The sequence below is a fragment of the Mobula hypostoma genome, chromosome 3 (genome assembly GCF_963921235.1).
Source record: "Mobula hypostoma chromosome 3, sMobHyp1.1, whole genome shotgun sequence".
Lineage (NCBI taxonomy): Eukaryota > Metazoa > Chordata > Chondrichthyes > Myliobatiformes > Myliobatidae > Mobula > Mobula hypostoma.
In genome coordinates, this window is record NC_086099.1 from 188,407,406 (window position 1) to 188,430,212 (window position 22,807).

Here is a 22,807-nt window from a genome sequence, read left to right on the forward strand (position 1 = left end):
ACTGCGGAATTGAGGAGTGGAAGAAACGAGGGCAATGAACCTTTTGTGGTTTTGTCTAAGACTTTTATTTGCTACCATTGTTAGCAGTCAGGTCATGAGTCCTCTGTGTGTCCTCACGAGAAGCTCAAATTGTCAGGAATATGCTACGTAGCAAGTGAGGGAGAATGTGATGATGATGGTGACTGTAATGATGGTGATTATGGTAATGGAAAACAAGCAGAATGTGTGGAGAAGGAACCCATGTTTATAATAGTCAAAGTTGATGGAAAGCTCTTTTAGATCCTGGTAGCTCACTATCATTTATTACGGAAAGTCTTGTCCCTGTCTTTGGTGTTGACTTCAGTCACCAAACACCTATCAATTGTGCCCATGCTGATTTGCCTGTGTTGCATTAATTACTGCGAAATGAAAATAGCCAATCTGTTAATCCAAAAGTAGGTAGCGTTGTTTCTTAATTTGTCATGATTGATGCTAAAACCAGAGCAGTGGCCAGTGTTTGACGTGGAGTCTGTGCAAGGGAGGAACCACAAGGTCTAGAAAGTCACGCCAGCAACGGTGTCTTGACAAGTATGCTGGTTCTCCTGCCTCTGTTGATATTAGTACAGACGATGCACCCTTTGATGATGACATGGAGGGGGTCATTGAGGCCTGGGAAAGCTGACCTCTCCCACTTCAATGCCACCGACCTGTGGAGCTGCTGAGAGCATTTGCTGCCTTTCCATAGGTCTTCCAGATGATTTCAAGGCTAATAACAGCCCTATAACAGTCCATCAGGATCAGACCTGACCAGTTTCAGTACATCAACACTGTTACCGAGTGTCAGAGTGACGTGTGAGGGTCCAGAAGGATGAGACTTGGACCATGCTGGAGGTGGGAGTCATTGAGCCTTCAAATACTGAGTGGAGCAGTCCTACCATTGTGGCCCTCAAGAAGGATGGCACTCTGAGGGCATGCATTGATTTCCGGAAATTGAGTGCCATTTCTTTTTTTGATGCTTATCCTGAGCCTTTGTTGATGACCTACTATGAAGGAATGGACAGCAAACTACTTTACTATACTGGACCTTTGCAAAAGCTACTGGCAAGTTTCCCTAGGTGACCAATCAAAATCCATCACTGCTTCCTCACCCCGCGCCCCCCCCCCCCAGTTCCTCTTTGTTTCAGTTCACCATGATGACCTTTGGTCTTCAGGGTGCACCACCAAGCTCCATGGTTCTGAGTGTGGCCCAGCTAGATGACGTGGTCAGAGCACCTTGACCATCTTCGCAGGGTTCTGGGGAGTATTCATGCTGCCTGTCTCATTCTCAATCTACAAAAATGTGAGTGGGCAAATGGGGAAACCAGATAACCTTGGCTACCAGCTGGGACCTGGAGAGTTTCGAGCACAGGTGGACAAAGTGGAAGCGATCCTCAATGGTCCTCAATCTCACACCAAGAAAGAAGTGAAGTCCTTCCTGTGTTAGCTATGGGAGTATCACAGGGTTATTCCCCAATTCACCACTCTGGCAGTACCTCTGACTAATCTTACCGGGAGGTTTGTAAGTAACACAGTGACATCAATGAGTGAATGTGAAAACATTTTTCAAGCCCGTAAAGCGAAAATGTATTCTTCACCTGCCCTTTGGACCCCAGACTTTGACAAACAGTTCCTGTCAAAGTTGATGCCTCGGGAGTAGCTTTAGAGCAGGGCTGGCTCAAGGAGAACCTGGAGAAGAGTCCTTTGCCTGAGCCAAAAACTGCTGCCAAGGGAAAGTAGGTTTGCCACCATTGAAAAGGAGTGTCTGGCCATTTCATGGGCTCTTGACAGCCTCAGGTACTACATCTATGGCAGGAAGTTTGATCTTTACATAGACCACAGAACATTAGCATGGATTCAGACAATGGAGGACTGTAATGCCAGAGTGACATGGTGGTAACTGGAGCTCCAACCTTTCAGGTTCTATAAAGCAGGAAAAGGAAATGTTACTGCAGACTACCTGTCTCAGCTGCCGAGCATCATCGTCGCAGGAGAGGAGGGTGGTAAGCTGACAGGGAGCGCTCTGTAAGCACACACACACACACACACACACACACACACACACACACATTCTCACACACACATTCTCACACACACACACACACACACACACACACACACACATTCTCTCACACACACACACACACACACACACACACACACACACACACACATTCTCTCACACACACACACATTCTCTCACACACAACCCTTCCTTTGTCATTCTGCTGTTGTTGCCGTGAGTACACACACTTCAATATCATCCCAGTACATTCTCATATTTGACCCGCTGGTTTCCATTGCTGTGTGCGTTCAGAGTCAGACACCAACATTTAGTTTAATTTTATTGTTTATTTGTACTTACCTGTAGTGTACAATTGTGTTGAGCACTCTGCTGTTTCACTGCTGGGTCCTAAACGAAGCTGATACCTTAGGTTTTATGGTGCCTTTCCCGCCATACATGGCAGAATATTCCATTTCTTTAGTAATGGGGATATGTAAATGTATGTTTATTAGGTAAAATGATTGTAACTCCATTGTGGGATGCATCATATTCTAATTCATCTGTGGTCGTAAGTTAACTTTGTGGGTAATTAGAGATGGCGTGTCCTAGCCCCAAGTAAAAAGGAGCTCATTGTCCTCAATATGAGAGAGAGATAGAGATTTCGAGAAAGAGAGGCTGAGAGAGAGAAAGAGAGAGAGATTGAGAGAAAGGGGGGGAGATATAGATAGGTAGATATAGATAGGGGCTGCCAGAAGTTCACATTGAACAAGAATTAGTACAAAGCTATTACTGTGTTTTCTTGCAACACACATCAAAGTTGCTGGTGAACGCAGCAGGCCAGGCAGCATCTCTAGGAAGAGGTACAGTCGACGTTTCAGGCCGAGGCCCTTCGTCAGGACTAACTGAAGGAAGAGCTAGTAAGGAAGAGTCCTGTTGTTTGTTGTTTACTGTGTTTTCTTGGTGATATTGGCAATTTTCTTTTCACTAATTTTGGAAGTTTTATGATTGATGCACCGAATGAATATCCTTGCACTAAAGTGATAAGCAACTCCAGCCATTTTTTCTTTGATCATACCTAGCAAATATGAACATTTACCCTCTTCCTTCATTTCCACTTTCATCCATTTCATTTCCATTCCATCTGAGCTGAAATATCTTCCCTACATTTCAACACATATTTTTACAATTTTAGACCACAAGAATATAGGAGCAGGATTACCCCTTTTGGCCATTGAGTCTGCTGTGCCATTTCATCATGGCTGATCCAATTGCCCTCTCAGCCCCAGCCTCCTGCCTTCTCCCTGTATCCCTTCATGCCCTGACCTATCAAGAATCTATCAATCTCTGCCTTAAATATACATAAAGACTTGGCCTCCACAGCTGCCTGTGGCAAAAAAAAAGTCTCCACAGATTCACCACTCTCTGCTCAAGAAATTCCTCTTCATCTCAGTTCTAAAAGGACACCCAGAAGCTGTGTCCTCCGGCCTTAGACTCTCCCACTATAGGAAACATCCTCTCCGCATCAAGGCCTTTCACCATTCAATAGGTTTCCATGAGATCAACCCTTGCTCTTCTAAATTCTAGTGAATAGAGGTCCAGAGCCATCGGACACTCTTCATATGACAAGCCTTTCAATCCTGGAATCACTTTTGTGAACCTCCTTTGAACCCTCTCCTGTTTCAGCACATCCTTTCCAAGATAAGGTGCCCAAAACTGCTCACAATACTCCAAGTGAGGCCTCACCAGTGCTTTATGAAGTTTCAACATAACATCCTTGCTTTTATATTCTAGTCCTCTAGAAATGAATGCACACATTGCATTTGCCTTCCTCACCACAGACTCAAACTGCAAATTAACCTTTAGGGCATCCTGCTCAAGGACTCACAAGTCCCTTTACACCTCATTTTTAAACTGCTTTAATGGGTCATTTCAGTGTCTAAATGGTAAACAAAGTATAATTATCAATTTTCATGTTTATAATTCAGCCAGAACGTGCCAGGTTGATTTATCATAGAAATGATGGTTTAAATAATGTTTTAATGTTTGGAGACAAAAAGAATAAAATTAAACAGATTAGAGAATACTGGAAATACTTGGCAAGCAGCACCAATTAACAGTTCACATTCACAGTCTTTTAGTGGGTTTTGAAGGCAGAAGAGACAAATAGCTGAAGCAAATGAAAAATCGTCATTAGAAGGAAGCAGGAAAATAGGAAAGGGCGGATGTGACCCACATATCCTAATTGCAGAAGAAATAGTATGACAGCGTAGCAGTTAATTATCTTGACTAACTTCTGAAGGCAAACAAGAGAAAATCTGCAGGTGCTGGAAATCCAAGCAACACACACAAAATCTGGAGGAACTCGGCACACCATGAAGCATCTTTGGAAAAGAATACAGCCGGCGTTTTGGGCATCTCGGCCCGAAAGGTCAACTGTTTACTCTTTCCCATAGGTGCTCCCTGACCTGCTGATTTCCTCCAGATTTTGTGTGTGTGTGTGTAACTTCTGAAGGTCTGGGCGTCTGAAAGGTAACTTCTGAAGGTCTGAAAGTCTAGAATAAAACAGGTTTAACTCACACAATGGCAATTGGGAATTTAAATTCAAGTAACTAAATAAATTGGGAATTATTTTTAAAGTGGTATTGTTAATAGTAACTATGAAAGTAATGGTTTGTCATGAAATAATCGTTTTCTAATGAGTTTCTTAATAGAATGAAAACTTCTGTGCTTATCTGTTTTGGCCTCTCCACGTAATGATTTTGTGTTTGTCTCTGCTCCTAAGTTCATGAACAATTAATGTATCATTGCAATGTTTTGAGAAAGTAAAATAAATTCTGAAATTTGCTGTAAACTCTGGCCCAGTTCAAACCACTTGAAGTTTTGCATGATAAGATAAAAGCTTCAAGTGATAGTACAGAGGAGGAATTCATAAATCTAGGCTAATGTTTTTGTGGAGGCCTGAGAAGTCGGTGCATTGTCGCACGTGATATACTTTGAATGAAGAGATAAGCCAATTCCTCATCTGTTGCATTGACTTATATCAAAGAAAAGTAAACAGATACCCCTGAGGTCTCAGTGAATATTTATCCATCTATCAGCACCTCTCAAACTATTTATATTTCATCATCTTGCTGATTATAGGAGCCCTTGCTGCTTTCATGAATGGTAGTGATGAAGCCATGTTATTAAGTTGACTACACTGGATGCTGTGAAATTCTCTGCAAACCAGATTCAGATGTTTGAATTACTGGCTTTGTTTTGTTCTGAAAGTTGTCTGAAAACACAATTATCCAGGCTCATCCAGTGTAAGAGGCTTTTTCCTGCAAATACTGAAAGATGAAAGTACACTGGGATGTCAACTATCTCAATGCTGGAGATATTGGATAACTGTGTGTTTTTTCTTTCCCTTTCTCTTTCTGTCTCTGTCTCTGTCTCTGTGTCTCTATCTGTGTCTCTGTGTGTGTCTCTCTCTGATTCTCCCCACTCTCTCAACTCTCTTTCTCCCTGTAACCTGCTCCCTGCCCTCCCTTCTCTGTCCCCTCTGCAATGTCTCTCCCTCTCTCTGAGTGCACACTTCTCCCTCTGATCTCCCTGCACCTCTCTCTCCTGCACACCTCCTCTCCCCTCTAGAAACATAGAAACACAGAAAACCTACAGCACAATACAGGCCCTTCAGCCCACGAAGTTGTGCCGAACATATCTCTCTCCCTCTCTTTCCCCACTATTCCCTCCCCTCTTCCCCCTCACCCCATCACTCCCCGTCTCCCCTCTCCTGTAACCCTTGTCTCCCTCTCCTCCTGTCTCTCACCCTCCCTCGTGCACCCTTTCCCCAACTCCTCCCATTCCCCTCTCCCCCTGTACTCCCTCTCCTCTTCTCTCCTTTCTGCCTACTTCTCCATCTCTCCCTTCACCATTTCACCCCCTTCTCCCCCTCTCTTTCCCTTCTCTCTCCCCTTCCCTCTCCCCCTTCCCCCTTCCCCCTCACCCCTCACCCCTCTCTCCCTCTCTCTCTATTTCTTCTTCTACTTCCCCAATCACTTCACCTTTGCCACTGTTTCTCCCTCTTCCACCAGCCCTCTCCCCATCTCTCCCACCCTCTGTACCCATCTCCCTCTCTCTCCCCCCTCTCCCCCTCTCCCCCTCTCCCTTCTCTCCCCTCTCTCCCACCCTCTCCTGCCCTTTGTACCCTTCTCCCCCTCTCCCCCTCTCCCCCTCTCTTCCCCCCTCTCTCCCCCCTCCTTACTCCCCTCTCTTCACCTCCCCCTCTCTCCTCCTCTCTCCCCCTCTCTTCCCCCCTCTCTCCCCCCTCTCTCCCCCCTCCTTACTCCCCTCTCTTCACCTCCCCCTCTCCCCCTCTCTTCTCCCTCTGATCCCCTTTCCCTCTCTCTCTCTCTCTCTCCCTCTCTCCCTTCATTCAGATTGACTGAAAAGTTGAGCAGTTTTTCCCTGTATAAGACAAGAATTTCTTTTAAAGTATGTATGGCCCTTGATAGGAATGACTGAATATAATTACCAATCTTTCTAGCTGGTATGTTCATCGGAAGGTAATAAAATGAGTTTAGATACAGTAGCACAATTCTCCTTATGTTTCCAAGTAATTTGGTGCTCAGTGAAACATTTTACAAAGATGAAAATTTTATTACATTGTTACAGTATATCAGGATACCAAGTCCAGTAAGCAACTATTGAATACAGCGGACATGTATATAGACTCCTAAAACATTGTCAGTATTTCATTGCTCTCCTGGTTCCACGATTATAATTAAAAATATCCAACCAAGTGCGACAATGAATGATGAGCTCGTTTGGCAGCTTTAAATTTAGCCCAAGGGCAAGTGGATTGTCAATACTTGATCTGCTACTTTTGTCATAGCTGATGATGTCATTAGAAATATAAGCACAAAATTAAAATTGATTCATTCAAAATGGTATGACTTTCTGAGAAAATAGAGTGCTGTCTTTATGTTGAAAATAAGATCCTATTGATCTACTGTATAACCAGTTAAATAGCATTTGTGTAACATCTTTAAACCGAAATGCTCAAACATAGAACGTAGATCAGAAAATAGTACAGCTGAGGACGCCCTTCAGCCCACGATTCCTGTACTTGATATGCTGCCAAACTAAACCAATCCCTTCAGCCTATACATGATCCAAAACCTTCCAAGTATTTTCCGTAAACCACATACGAAAGATTAGGAGTGATAATCAAAGCCCAGTTGAAGACTTAGCTTTTAAAATGATGCCGAAGGAAAGAACTGGCTGGGGCGAACCAAAGTGGTTTTGGGATGCAATTTTGGGTGGGGCATAGCTGCTGGGGCAGAAGCACAACTGGCAAGGGGTCAGAACAGACTCTTGATTGACGTAAAATGCAGTCCATCGAATGCAGAGTTCAGAGAAGCTGGAGGAATTTTTTCTTGGAGTAAAGGCTGTGAAGTATATTTATAATTAAAATATTAAATCTGTAACATTGAGAAATATGAGTATTGTAAGCCAAAGAAGGTAGTTCAATATTGAGAAATTGGTTGTGAATATTGAGAAGAATTTAGAATGCATGAGATAATAAGAGTTGAAAAGTTTTGGGTCAGCTGTGCTTTATAAAGGCAGTAGATGAGAAGCTAGTCAGAGCAACATAAGAAAAATCACTGCAGAGATGGGCAGGGTGGTCAGAATCAGGTTTAAAATCACTGGTATGTGTCAGGCAATTTGTTGTTTTATGGCAGGAATGTATTGCAATACATACATACAGTCTTGGATACTGTTGGCGGGGACAACCGACCAGGTGTGAGCCATGGTGTCAGGTCCTCTGGCACTGAGTCTGACCCTGTGGTGCAGAAGGGTGGGATGGAGAAGAGGAGAGCTGTTGTCATTGGAGAATCTATAGTCAGGGGAGCAGACAGGAGATTTTGTGGACGTGAGAAGGACACCCGCATGGTTTGTTGCCTCCCGAGTGCCAGGGTCCGGGATGTCTCTGACCGGGTGCACGACATCCTGGTACGAGAGGGAAAGCAACCAGAAGTCATGATACATATTGGCACCAATGACGTAGGCAGGAAGAGGGAAGAGGTCTTGAAGTGTGAGTTTCGGGAACTAGGCAGATGGCTGAAGAACAGGACCTCAAGGGTTTCATTCTCAGGATTGCTATGTGACAGTGATGGTAAGAATTGGAGGAGATGGCAGTTGAATGTGTGGCTGAGGAGTTGGTGCAGGGGGCAGGGTTTTAGATTTTTGGATCATTGGGATCTCTTCTGGGGAAGGTGGGACCTGTACAGATTGGATGGGTTGCACCTGAACTCAAGGGGGATCAATATCCTTGCAGGTAGGTTTGCTAGCATGGTTCGGGAGGGTTTAAACTAATTTGCAAGGGGGATGGGACCTGGAGCGATAGAGCAGTGAGAGAAGTGCATGGAGGAAAGCCAGATCTAACATATAGAGAGGCTTTGAGGAAAGAGAAGCAGAATAAAGAGTGTAAAATTAGTGAGGTAGAAGCGCTAAAGTGCGTGTACTTCAATGCAAGAAGCATCAGGAACAAAGGTGATGAACTGACAGCTTGGATACATACATGGAATTATGATGTAGTGGCCATTACAGAGACTTGGCTAGCACCAGGGCAGAAATGGATTCTCAATATTCCTGGATTTCAGTGCTTTAAAAGGGATAGAGGGGGAGAAAGGGGAGGAGGGGTGGCATTACTGGTCAAGGATACTATTACAGCTACAGAAAGGGTGGGTAATGTAGCAGGATCCTCTTTTGAGTCAGTATGGGTGGAAGTCAGGAACAGGAAGGGAGCAGTTACTCTATTAGGAGTATTCTATAGGCCCCCTGGTAGCAGCAGAGATACCGAGGACCAGATTGGGAGGCAGAGTTTGGAAAGGTGCAAAGATAACAGGGTTGTTATCATGGGTGACTTTAACTCCCCTAATATTGATTGGCACCTGATTAGTTCCAAGGGTTTGTAAGGGGCAGAGTTTGTTAAGTGTGTCCAGGACGTATTCCTGTCACAGTATGTTGACAGGCCGACTAGGGGGAATGCCATACTAGATCTAGTACTAGGTAATGAACCGGGTCAGGTCACAGATCTCTCAGTGGGTGAGCATCTGGAGGACAGTGACAACTGCTCCCTGGCCTTTAGCATTATCAGGAAAAGGATAGAATCAGAGAGGACAGGAAAGTTTTTAATTGGGGAAGGGCAAATTATGAGGTTATGAGGCTAGAAATTGCGGGTGTGAATTGGGATGATGTTTTTGCAGGGAAATGAACTACGGACGTGTGTTCGATGTTTAGAGATCTCCTGCAGGATGTTAGGGATAAATTTGTCCTGGTAAGGAAGATAAAGAATGGTAAGGTGAAGGAACCATGGGTGACAAGTGAGGTGGAAAATATAGTCAGGAGGAAGAAGGCACCATACATGAGGTTTAGGAAGCAAGGGTCAGATAGGTCTATTGAGGAATAGAGGGAAGCAAGAAAGGAACTTAAGAAGGGGCTGAGAAGAGCAAGAAGGGGGCATGAGAAGGCCTTGGTGAGTAGGGTAAAGGAAAACCCCAAGGCATTTTTCAATTATGTGAAGAAAAAAAGGATGACAGGAGTGAAGGTAGGACCGATTAGAGATAAAGGTGGGAAGATGTGCCTGGAGGCTGTGGAAGTGAGCGAGGTCCTCAATGAATACTTCTCTTCGGTATTCACCAATGAGAGGGAACTTGATGATGATGAGGACAATATGAGTGAGGTTGATGTTCTGGAGCATGTTGATATTAAGGGAGAGGAGGTGTTGGAGTTGTTAAAATACATTAGGACAGATAAGTCCCCGGGGCCTGACGGAATATTCCCCAGGCTGCTCCACGAGGCGAGGGAAGAGATTGCTGAGCCTCTGGCTAGGATCTTTATGTCCTCGTTGTCCATGGGAAAGGTACCTGAGGACTGGACAGAGGCGAATGTTGTCCCATTGTTCAAATAATGTAGTAGGGATAGTCCGGGTAATTATAGACCAGTGAGCCTTACGTCTGTGGTGGGAAAGCTGTTGGAAAAGTTTCTTAGAGGTAGGATCTATGGGTATTTGGAGAATCATGGTCTAATCAGGGACAGTCAACATGGCTTTGTGAAGGGCAAATCGTGTCTAACAAACTTGATAGAGTTCTTTGAGGAGGTGACCAGACATATAGATGAGGGTAGCGCAGTTGATTGTGATCTATATGGATTTTAGCAAGGCATTTGACAACATTCCACATGGTAGGCTTATTCAGAAAGTCAGAAGGCATGAGATCCAGGGAAGTTTGGCCAGGTGGGTTCAGAATTGGCTCGCCTGCAGAATGCAGAGGATCGTGTTGGAGGGAGTACATTCGGATTGGAGGGTTTTGACTAGTGGTGTCCCACAAGGATCGGTTCTGGGTCCTCCACTTTCCGTATTTCTTACTGACGCCCTGGATGTGGGGGTAGAAGGGTGGGTTGGCAAGTTTGCAGATGACACAAAGGTTGGTAGTGTCGTAGATAGTGTAGAGGATTGTCGAAGAATGCAGAGAGACATTGATAGGATGCAGAAGTGGGCTGAGAAGTGGCAGATGGAGTTCAACCAAGAGAAGTGCGATGTGGTACACTTTGGAAGGACAAACTCCAAGGCAGAGTACAAACTAAATGGCAGAATACTTGAGCAACACACATTAAAGTTGCTGGTGAATGCAGCAGGCCAGGCAGCATCTCTAGGAAGAGGTACAGTCGACGTTTCAGGCCGAGATCCTTCGTCAGGACTAACTGAAGGAAGAGTGAGTAAGGGATTTGAAAGTTGGAGGGGGAGGGGGAGATGCAAAATGATAGGAGAAGACAGGAGGGGGAGGGATGGAGCCAAGAGCTGGACAGGTGATTGGCAAAAGGGATACGAGAGGATCATGGGACAGGAAGTCCGGGAAGAAAGATGGTGGGGGGGGCACCTAGAGGATGGGCAAGGGGTATATTCAGAAGGACAGAGGGAGAAAAAGGAGAGTGAGAGAAAGAATGTGTGTATAAAAATAAGTAACAGATGGGGTACGAGGGGGAGGTGGGGCATTAGCAGAAGTTAGAGAAGTCGATGTTCATGCCATCAGGTTGGAGGCTACCCAGACGGAATATAAGGTGTTGTTCCTCCAACCTGAGTGTGGCTTCATCTTTGTTCCTCCCCGAACTTCCTGTCCCATGATCCTCTCGTATCCCTTTTGCCTATCACCTGTCCAGCTCTTGGCTCCATCCCTCCCCCTCCTGTCTTCTCCTATCATTTTGGATCTCCCCTTCCCCCTCCAACTTTCAAATCCCTTACTCACTCTTCCTTCAGTTAGTCCTAACGAAGGGTCTCGGCCTGAAAAGTCGACTGCACCTCTTCCTAGAGATGCTGCCTGGCCTGCTGCGTTCACCAGCAACTTTTATGTGTGTTGCTTGAATTTCCAGCATCTGCAGAATTCCTGTTGTTAGCAGGATACTTGGTAGTGTGGAGGAGCAGAGGGATCTGGGGGTACATGTCCACAGATCCCTGAAAGTTGTCTCACAGGTAGATAGGGTAGTTAAGAAAGCTTATAGGGTGTTAGCTTTCATAAGTCGAGGGATAGAGTTTAAGAGTCGCGAGGTAATGATGCAGCTCTATAAAACTCTGGTTAGGCCACACTTGGAGTACTGTGTCCAGTTCTGGTCACCTCACTATAGGAAGGATGTGGAAGCATTGGAAAGGGTACCGAGGAGATTTACCAGGATGCTGCCTGGTTTAGAGAGTATGGATTATAATCAGAGATTAAGGGAGCTAGGGCTTTACTCTTTGGAGAGAAGGAGGATGAGAGGAGACATTATAGAGATGTACAAGATATTAAGAGGAATAGATAGAGTGGATAGCCAGCGCCTCTTCCCCAGGGCACCACTGCTCAATACAAGAGGACATCGCTTTAAGGTAAGGGGTGGGAAGTTCAAGGGGGATATTAGAGGAAGGTTTTTTACTCAGAGAGTGGTTGGTGTGTGGAATGCACTGCCTGAGTCAGTGGTGGAGGCAGATGCACTAGTGAAATTTAAGAGACTACTATACAAGTATATGGAGGAAATTAAGATGGGGGGTAATATCGGAGGCAGGGTTTGAGGGTCGGTAGAACAATGTGGGCCGAAGGGCCTGTACTGTGCTGTACTGTTCTATGTTCTATGCACATAATAATAAAACTATAAATTACAATGGGAGAATATATATTTTTTAAACAACTTAAGTAAGTCATGCAAAAAGATGAACAAAAAAAAGAAAATATGTATGTTGAGGTAGTGTACATGGTTTCATTGTCCATGCAGAGATCTGATAGCGGTGGGGAAGAAGCTGTTCCTAAAACATTGAGTGTGTGTCTTCAGGCTCCTGTACCACCTCCTGGATGGTAGCAATGAGAAGAGGGCATGTCCTGGTGGTGGGGGTCCTTCATGGTGGATGCTGCCTTTTTGAGGCATCCGCTTTTGAAGGGCTGGTGCCTGGGTTTACAACTTCCTGCAGATTATTCCAATCCTGTGCTGTGGCTCCTCCATACCAGACTGTGATGCAATCAGTTGAAATGCTCTCCAGAGAGTCTTTGTGTCATACCCAGTTTACTCAAATTCCTAATGAAAAATATCCGCAGCCGTGCCTTCGTTGTAATTGCATCAGAGTAATCAATGATCCATCATCAGTTCTTCCTCCCCATCAAAGATAAACTTTATCCCCTTGTCTGTTTGATTCACTTCCAACCTAAAACATTTTAAGAGGGATGTGGTAACCTTCCTCAATGCCTATCAGCCAGTAGCACTTATTTTGACTATGATGAAGTATTTTAAGAGGTTGGTGAAGAAACTCCTGTTTGAGCAGTGACTTGGATCTGTTCCAATTTGCCTGCTGTTACAATAGGTGCACAGTAGACACTTTTTCATTGGCTTTTCACTCAACCCTGGAACTTCTGGACAATGAAGATGCATCTATCAGGATGCTCTTCATCACCTGCAGCTTGGCGTTCAAAACTATCATCCCCCCAAAACTAATCCGTAAGTTTCAAAGCCTTTGCTCAATACCTCCTTGTGCAACTTTATCCTCGATTTCCTCACTTGCAGACTCCAGCAAAAACATCTCCACAATACCTGTTAGCACAGGTGCACCACAACACTGTATGCTTAGCCCCCTGGTTCAACTTCCTTTACACTTATAACTCTGAGGCTGAGAAAAGCACCAATGCCATATTTAAGTTTGCTGATGATACCACTGTTGTAGGCCGAATCAAAGGTGGTGTTGAATCAGCATATAGGAGGGTGATTGAAAATCTGATTGAGTGGTGCCACAACACAACCCCTCACTCAATGTCAGCAAGACCAAGAAGCTGATTATTGACTTCAGGAGGAGCAAAGCATAGGTCAATGAGCCAGCCCTCACTGGGGGAATCAGAGGTGGAGAGGGTCAGCAACTTCAAATTTCTAGGTGTTATCATTTCAGAGGATCTGTCCTGGGCCCAGCACATAAGACCATAAGAAATAGGAGCAAAATTAGAGTATTTGGCCCAACAGACCCCAATCAGTTAAGTTAGACAACTTCTCCTCCTCCACTCTCACCCTAAACACCAGCATGCCTCAAGGCTGTGTGCTGAGCCCTCTTCTGTACTCCCTTTTCACCTATGACTGCATTTCTGTACATGGTTCTAACTCCATAATCAAGTTCGCAGACGACACAACGGTGGTTGGCCTGATCAGAAGGAATGACGAGATGGCCTACAGGGATGAGGTCCAGCACCTGGCCGCATGTTGTGCTGACAACAACCTGGCCCTTAACACCCAGAAGACCAAGGAGATCATTGTGGACTTCAGGCATGCTAGGAGCAGAGCTGTAGTGGAGCATGTATCAAGCTTCAAATTCCTTGGTGTCCACATTTCCGAGGATCTCACCTGGTCCCTCCTCCATCCTGGTCAAAAGGCAGCGCCTTTATTTCCTGCGGAGCATCAGGAAAGCTCACCTCTGTCCCAGGATACTGACGGACTTTGTACCGCTGTACCATTGAGAGCATACTCACCAACCGCATCTCAGTGTGATATCGCAATTGTACCGTATCAGACTGCAAAGCACTCCAGCGTGTGGTGAAAACTGCCCAGCGGATGATTGGCACCCAATTGCCCACCATTGAGAACATCTACCATAAACGCTGCCTGGGCAGGGCGAAAAGCATTATCAAGGATGCATCTCACCCTAACCATGGACTTTTTGCTCTCCTCCCATCCGGTAGGAGCTACAGGAGCCTCCGCTCCCGCACCAGCAGGCACAGGAAGAGCTTCTTCCCTGAGGCTGTGACCCTACTGAACCTCACATCACAGCGTAAGCAGTATTGCACCCATATTGTACTGTCTCAGTACTTTTATATTTGTGTGCTGTAGCTCTTTTTATTCGCATTTATTTTGTAAATAACACTATTCTTTGCATTTCTGGTCAGATGCTAACTGCATTTCATTGGCTTTGTATCTGTGCTCGGCACAATGACAATAAAGTTTAATCTAATCTTGAGTCTGCTCAGCCATTTCATCACAACTGATCCAATTTTCCTCTCAGCCCCAATCTTTTGCCTTCTTCCCGTATCCCTTCATGCCTTGACCAATCAAGAATCTATCAACTGTTGCCTTAAATAAACATACAGACTTGGCCTCCACAGCTGCCTGTGACAAAGAATTCCACAGATTGACTACTCTCTGGCTAAAGAATTCCTCCTCATCTCTGTTCTAAAATGACACCCCTCTATTCTGAGACTGAGTCCTCTGGTCTTAGACTCTCCCACCATAGGAAACAACCTCTGCATATCCACTTTATCAAGGCCTTTCACCATTCGATAGATTTCAATGAGGTCACCCCTCATTCTTCTTAATTCTACTGAATACAGACATAGAGCCATCAGACGCTCTTCATATAACAAGCCATTCAATCTTGGAATCGTTTTCTTGAACCTCCTTTGAACCCTCTCAAGTTTCAGCACGTCCTTTCTAAGATAAGGGGCCAATACTCCAAGTGAGGCCTCACCAGTGCTTTCTAAAGTTTCAACATTACATTATGAAGAAAGCATGGCAGTGCCTGTACATACTTAGAAATTTGCAAAGGTTTGGCATGGCATCTAAAACTTTGACAATCTTCTATGTCTGGTGGAGAGTATATTACTGATTGTATCATGGTTTTGTATGGAAACACCAATGCCCTTGAACATAAAATCCTACAAAAATTATTGGATACAGCCCATTCCATCATGGGTAAAGCCCTCCCCATCACTGAACGCATCTATAGCGAGTGCTGTTGCAGGAAAGAAGCATCCATCAGGGACCCCCACCATCCAGGCCATGCGCTCCTCTCACTGCTGCCTCAGGGCCTGCACCACCAGGTTCGGGAACAGTTATTACCCCTCTTCCATCGGGATCTTGAACCAGAAGAGGTAACTTCCCTCACTCCATCACTGAACTGTTCTCACAACCTATGGACTCACTTTAAAGGACACTCCTTCCCACGTTCTCAATATTTACTGCTTATTTATTATAATTTCTCTTTATTTTTTCTCAGCTCGAGCTGGTAAAACCAGATGTACAGGCATAACCAAGCATGCTCATTTGTCAATTGTTAGGAACTTCTGGGCTATTCTCGAGGTGTTTGGTATTGTGGCTTTCTGAAGATTTGCATAGATATTATTGTGTGGCCCTAATTGTTTAATGCTATTGTGTAGTGTCTTTGGGATGATACTAGTTGTAGATATTGCTATCGGGACAGTTACATAGAAGAAGACAGGTTTTCTTCCGTAAACATTAACAAACTAAATAGATTTGGTGGCTTTTCTTTGAAAAGAATTTGAAATGAATTTCCTGTCTTCAATTCAAGATAAAATGATTAATTGGATTTAAACTCCCCCACTGCAATTGTGAAATTGGTTATCAAGGTATCTCATCATTACCCAGACCATAATGTTCAATTAACAAGTTCTGATATATAATTGGCCCAAGAAAGGCTGAAGTAGCTGATTTACATCAATTAAATGAGTGTCCGAATTACTGCAGTTCAATTAACCCTTTTCATTCTGACCCATTATATCCTCCATATCTTCTTTCCATCAACTGCTCCTCAGCATTTTTGTTCTTTAGTATTGTTGTACATAAGAGAAACAGGCCTTTCCCTCCTCTACATCCTTGCCAATCATGCTCATCTGTACTTATTCCACTTGCTCCATTAATTCCATATCCCTCTATGTCTTGTTCATTCAAGTACCCATCCAGAAGCTGTTATGTTTTGGAACTCCAAAACGTTAAACTAACATTAAATATTAAAACCTTGCATTTTACTTTAAGCTAGGTACACATATCAAGTCAAGTTTATTGTGGTTTAACTATACAAACGTATATAATGCATATATAACCATATAATGTATATAGAATTGAGACAATGTTTCTTTGAACCAGGGTATAAACCATATCACATGGTGCCTGATGATATACGCCATTTATGTACTTTTGCAGATAATCTGCAACGCATTATGCAAACAACAAAGTACACTTAATCAAGCAAATTATTTACAATGTTATTCAAATATTAAATACATGACACTCCTCCCTGTTTAGCTATAAACTCCAACTCATTATAGAATGCATCCTAGCTTGTATACATATAACTGTTATTACAGTATATTGTACAGTACAACTACTAAATAGACATCCACAGCACAGTAAATTTTAAACTGTCCTATTGAGTCCTAAAGATTTAATCGCTGTGGAGGATTTCCTACTCTTGTAGGATAACATCTTTTCTGACAAGGGATATCACTCTGTCTGCAGGTGAGAATTGTGGCTGTGAAACAATCACAGGTTCTCGGACCTCCTTTGTGGTGGTTGCAGGAGTTGACTCTGGGACTGTAGGAAGTGGCTCTGACATCTCTAGCTACCTTTCTTCTATAACAATTGACTCTGCCCTCCTCAGCTGATCAATGTGTTATACCTAGATGATATCAGCTGCAATCTCCATTGTGTAGGAGCATGGTCCAGTTCTGTCCTTAATCTTTCCAAGTACCCACTTTTCATCAGCTCTGCAGTCCCTCGACAGGACTGCTTGTCCAGGAGTGAAACCTCAAACCTCCTTGTTTGAAGTGCAAGGAATTTGCTATGAACAAATGTTTAACTCAAGAGTTACCAAAATAGTCAATCTGGGTGTGATCTGTTCATTCTGAGGGATAATTCGATAAAGTCTAAAAGTAGTTGCTATCTTTTTACTTAAATGTATATTAATCAGTACGACAAAGTGCTTAACCATCTACTTTTCTAAGGATTGTTTTTCATACTTCAATGGAAGGAACACACACTTCTCTTCCTGTTTGAAGAAGCCATCTGGAGCCAGTCGGAAAACACCTTTCATGCAGTTTTTCTGCTGAGTTCTGTGTCTGTGAACCCGCGAGAACAATGATATTGTTCGCAAATGTTTCACATTACTGATCATTATATTCCTGAAATATGCAAAATTCATCATAGAGTCTGTATTCCATGAAAATATATAGCTCAGGTCATGAGTTGTCAGGAAATAAGAAAGTTACCCCACTTCTTCTCTAAGGCATAGTCATTATTAAGAAGTTATTAAGATATAATCATTGTTAAAATGACAAAATAGCTAGAATAATGTTTGTTTCCCCACAGAGGACATTACAAATGTCACTAGACAAAAATAAATCTATCACACTTAAGGTGAGCCCTGTTATTAGGTATTATCATGCATTGCCATTGCTTGGCTATTATGCTCAGCTTCCAGATACTTTCTGTAAAGCAGTCTCAGTTACTCTGTTGGAAATTTCTTGGACCAGCTCTGAACCAGTTGTGTAAGATAATCAATATGTACATACCCACCATGAGAAGAATGTAAGTGGTAACGAGAACCCCAAGGTAGATAAGTGGCAGAAAATTTGCATAAGAGCCCGGAGCAATAGGCAGATCAAACTAGAAATACCACTAGACATTACATTTATCCAGCTGGTAATACAGTGATTTGTTACATTACTACTGTGAAATACTGTATGTAGAATAGAGGAATCTGTATGCACTTAGTAACTGGATAACATTTCAATGATTTTACTGGATCAGGTGTTTTATTGAAAGATTGAAACTGACAATATATGTCATACCAAAGTGGCAGGATTAAATGTTTTCTGGGCAATTATAAGTGTGTATCAGATAACGAGACATCAAACTGGAAGGAGGTTATTCCCTGTTAAAGAACCAGTTGGAAGATTGCCATCTCAGTGCACAAAGTATCAGTCAACTGCAATCAGCAATGATCATTTTTAGTCTGCAATATTAATATATAGTTACACTAATTGTAAGAGCCATTTAATACACAACTTGATTTTGATCACAAAACAACACACTGATAATTGTCATGGGAATCATGAATAAAAATTAAATCTGTTTTACTTCATTCACATTCAGGGCTTTCCTGGTGTACATACAAATATTCTACTCTAGTTGCACTAGTTTAACCTCAATAGCAATAAGACCATAGCATTTACTATAAGAGCAGAATCAGGCTACTCAGCCCTTCAAACTGCTCTACTATTCAATCACGGCTGGATGGAAAAGGATGGATAAAGCAAAAAAGATGAAAAGTGCAGGAGATTGTGGAGTTCTCCAGAACAATGAACAAGACAAATATTTAGAAAAGAATTAGGATTTACTTCTGTAAACTGGAGACAAAATTGAAAGGAAGAGTAGTGAATACAGACTGAAGGTGTTATATTTGAATGCAAGCAATATACAAAGTAAGGTAGATAATTTTGTAACACAATTGGAAATTGGTATGATATTATGGGCACCACTAAATTGTGGTTGAAAGAACATCATAGCTGGGAGCTTAATATTCAAGGATATACTGTACATTATATAGAAAGTAGAGACAGGACTGCAATTTACCTATCGCCACAATAGGTTAACGGCAGACGCAAACTCAATGGCTTTTCACACGGCCTTAGACAACCTGGACAACATAAACACCTGTGTCAGGATGCTGATCATCGACTATAGCTCAGCATTTAATACTATCATTCTCATAATCCTGATTGAGAAGTTACAGAACCTGGGTCTCTGTACCTCCCTCTGTAATTGGATCCTCAACTTCCTAAGTGGAAGACCACAATCTATGTAGATTGGTGATAATACCTCCACCTCACTGGCTATCAACACTGGTGCACCTCAGGGTGTGTGCTTAGCCCACTGCTCTACTCTGTCTATACCCATGATTGTGTGGCTCGGCACAGCTCAAATATCATCTATAAATTTGCTGATGATACAACCATTGTTAGTAGAATCTCAGAAGGAGACAAAAGGGCATACAGGAGCGAGATATGCTAACTAGTGGAGTGGTGTCACAGCAGCAACCTTGCACTTAATGTCATTAAGACAAAAGAGCTGATTGTGGACTCCAGGAAGGATAAGATGAAGGAACACATGCCAATCCTCATAGTGGGATTAGAAGTGGAGAGAATGAGCAGTTTCAAGTTCCTGGGTGTCAAGATCTCTGAGGATCTAACCTGGTCCCAACATATTGATGCAGCTATAAAGAAGGCAAGACAGTGACTATACTTCATTAGGAGTTTGAAGAGATTTGGTCTGTCAACAAAAGCTTCTATAGATGTACCGTGGAGAGCAGCCTGACAGGCTGCATCATGGTCTGGTATGGGAGGGCTACTGCACAGGACCAAAAGAAGCTGCAGAGTGTCATGAGTTTAGTCGGCTCCACCTTGGGTACTAGTCTGCAAAGTACCCAGGACATCTTCAAGGAGTGGTGTCTCAGAAAGGCAGCGTCCATTATTAAGGACCCCCAGCACCCAGGGCATGCCCTTTTCTCACTGTTACCATCAGGTAGGAGGTACAGAAGCCTGAAGGCACACACTCAGCAATTCAGGAAAAGCTTCTTCCCCTCTGCCATCCAATTCCTAAAATGGACATTGAACCTGTGAACACTACCTCACTTCCTTTAATATATATTATTTCTGTTTTTGCATGATTTTTAATCTATTCAATATACATATACTGTAATTGATTGATTTATTTATTATTTTTATTTTTCCTCTATATCATGTACTGTATTGAACTGCTGCTGCTAAGTTAACAAATTTCATGACACATGCCTGTGATAATAAACCTGATTCTGATTCTGACAGGTAGTTCAAAGAGGTGGGGTGGTTTGTTGGTTTAAAAAATGAAATTCAGTGACGTAGAAAGAATTGACATGGGGATGTCAGAGTTTGGAGTTCAATTCCAGCGTCCTCTGTAAGTAGGTTTGTACGTTCCTTCCTGTGTGCCTGGGTTTCCTTGGGTGCTCTGGTTTCCTCCCACAGTCCAAAGATGTACCAGTTAGTAGGTAAATTGGTGATTGTAAATTTTCCTGTGATTCGGCTAGAGTTAAAATTCGTGGGTTGCTGGGCTGGACAGTTCAGCTCAGTGGGCTGGAAGGGCCCATTCCATGTTGTATCTCTACATAAATAAATAATAAATTGTCCTTTGATCCTAAAGGACCTATTATTTCCCTGATTACCTTCCGTTCTACCAACAAATGCACTGGGAACTTAAGATAAACAAAAATGGGTAATTTACAATAGTTAATATTTATGCACTTATCTGTTATTATCACCAGAAGTTATTCTACTCGATGATTTATGTCTTTATTTTGATATTACTTATAACAATAGATAAATAGACTTTTAGAAGTAGAAGCTTTATTCTATTAATGTTGGATAAATTATTGGCTAAAACAGTTCTTCAGCTAAATGGACATTTGATTCTTGATGGGATAATTGTGAGGTGAAATATGAGAGTTGTGGCTCATTCAACATCATTCTGAGTCCGTTGTCAGATCGCAGCCAGAAGCATTCCTTCTGAGCTGGGGAAACCAACTGACATAATTAAATTCACTCCATGTGGCTGTCATCTCCTGCTGGCAGATAATGCGCAGACATTGATATCATTTGTACATTTTCCTATCGGGGGAACTGACCTGCACTCATCTTGTTAAAACAACATGAACATGGAATAAAAAGCAAAATTAACTGATTTTTTTTCTTCCTGTTTTATCCCTGCAGACCTTCTGCCAGCATGCAATGGAGAAGGAGTCACTTTCACGTTCTTGGAACAAGTGTTGGACATTCTACTTGAGTACATTTTGAAAACATTTGATAGATCTACAAAAGTAATAGATTTCCACTATCCTGATGATCTTCTTGAGGGATTTAACTGGATGCTAGATGAAAAGCCAAACTCTTTAGAAGACATTTTGTTGACCTGCAGGACAACACTAAAATATGCTGTTAAAACAGGTATGAAGGAACATGAACTCTTCTTTGGATGTTGTAAGCCAGAGTGCACTGTAACTTCTGAAATGGAGTTTTGACCTAGACATTGCTTGAATAGTTTAATTCACAGATAAAATGCTTAAAATGATCACCACAAATGTTTCACACTGTTTCTTTTAAAGCCAACCTCAGATATCTACTTTTGAGTTGAATCAGACATGGTAGCAACAGATAAGAACAATATGATTGTAGAGAAATGCTTCAACTCATCACACAGATGTTTGGATTGGGGCAGCACTTATTGTGTGAACTCATGATCTGAATTCACAGTTGTGTGAAAATGATATAATCTACAGTAAATCAGTGACATATTATCTATCAAGAGATTCATTTTGTTGAATGCTGTTAGTGACTGTGGAAACGGCCAATGTTTTGCACAGGAGGGGCAGGGTAGGAAGAATGTAGAACCACAAAAGAGGACATCCGCTTCTAGATAATTTATGATCACCTTCAGAAACAATGAGATGTTGCTGGTTCAAAGATAACCAATTGCTGTTAGCTAATTACTGAGTAACTAATAGTTCCTGCATAGTAGGAACTAGCCAAGTGGAAACTTTCCATGGAAAAACATATATAATAATATGCACAATGGATTTAACAATATGACCATTTTTAAACGGTACTACTTTTTGTTCGCCAAATTTTTAATCATTCCTCTCCCATTTGGAGATAGGACAATGATGTTATGCTATTTTCTTAATGAAGTAGAAGTCAACTATCTATTTTTACGCCATGCTCAGGTAACTAGGATTGTTTAGCTACTCATATCGCTGCCATTCATGCTCTTCAATTTACGTAGTGATTTTTCCAACTCAAATTCTATGGTTGCAGGAATCAGAATCAGGTTTAGTATCACCTGCATATAACAATATATGTTATTGTCTCTGCAACAGCAGTACAATGCAATAGATAATAATGGGAAAAACACGTGTATTACACTAAGAATATACATAAATCGTTAAATCAAATAAGTAGTGCAAAATAGAAACTTTAAAAAAGTGATCAGGTAATGTTCTTGGGTTCAATGTCCATTCAGAAATTAGACGGCAGAGGGGAAGAAACTGTTCCTGAATCATTAAGCGTGAGCCTTCCTACTTCTGAACATGCATCCTGATGGGTGGCATTGAGAACAAGGCATGACCTGGGTGATGGCAGTTCTTGATGATGGACACCACCATTTTGAAGCAATGATCCTTCAATATGTTCTGGATACGATGGAAGCAAGTGTCATGATGAAGCTGACTAAGTTCACAACTCTCGGCAGCTTATTTTGATCCTGTGCAGTAGCCGACCCACTGCCCCGCACCGCCCCCCCATACCAAGTGGTGAGACAGTCAGTTAAAATGCTTTCAACGGTACATCTGTAGGAATTTGTGATTGTCTTTGATGACGTACCAAACCTCCTCAAACTCCTAATGAAGTATAGCCGCCGTTGTGCCTTCTT

At 42.7% G+C, this 22,807-nt stretch overlaps 1 protein-coding gene across 1 annotated transcript in view; it reads left to right on the forward strand.

Annotated features, from left to right (window-relative positions):
- gad2 (glutamate decarboxylase 2) overlaps positions 1 to 22,807 on the forward strand; it is a 113,925-nt gene that overhangs the window by 18,596 nt on the left and 72,522 nt on the right. The window contains exon 5 of the mRNA XM_063044264.1: positions 21,094 to 21,327. Within this exon, the coding sequence (XP_062900334.1) occupies positions 21,094 to 21,327 (234 nt within the window). The remainder of the gene's footprint in view (positions 1 to 21,093; positions 21,328 to 22,807) is intronic.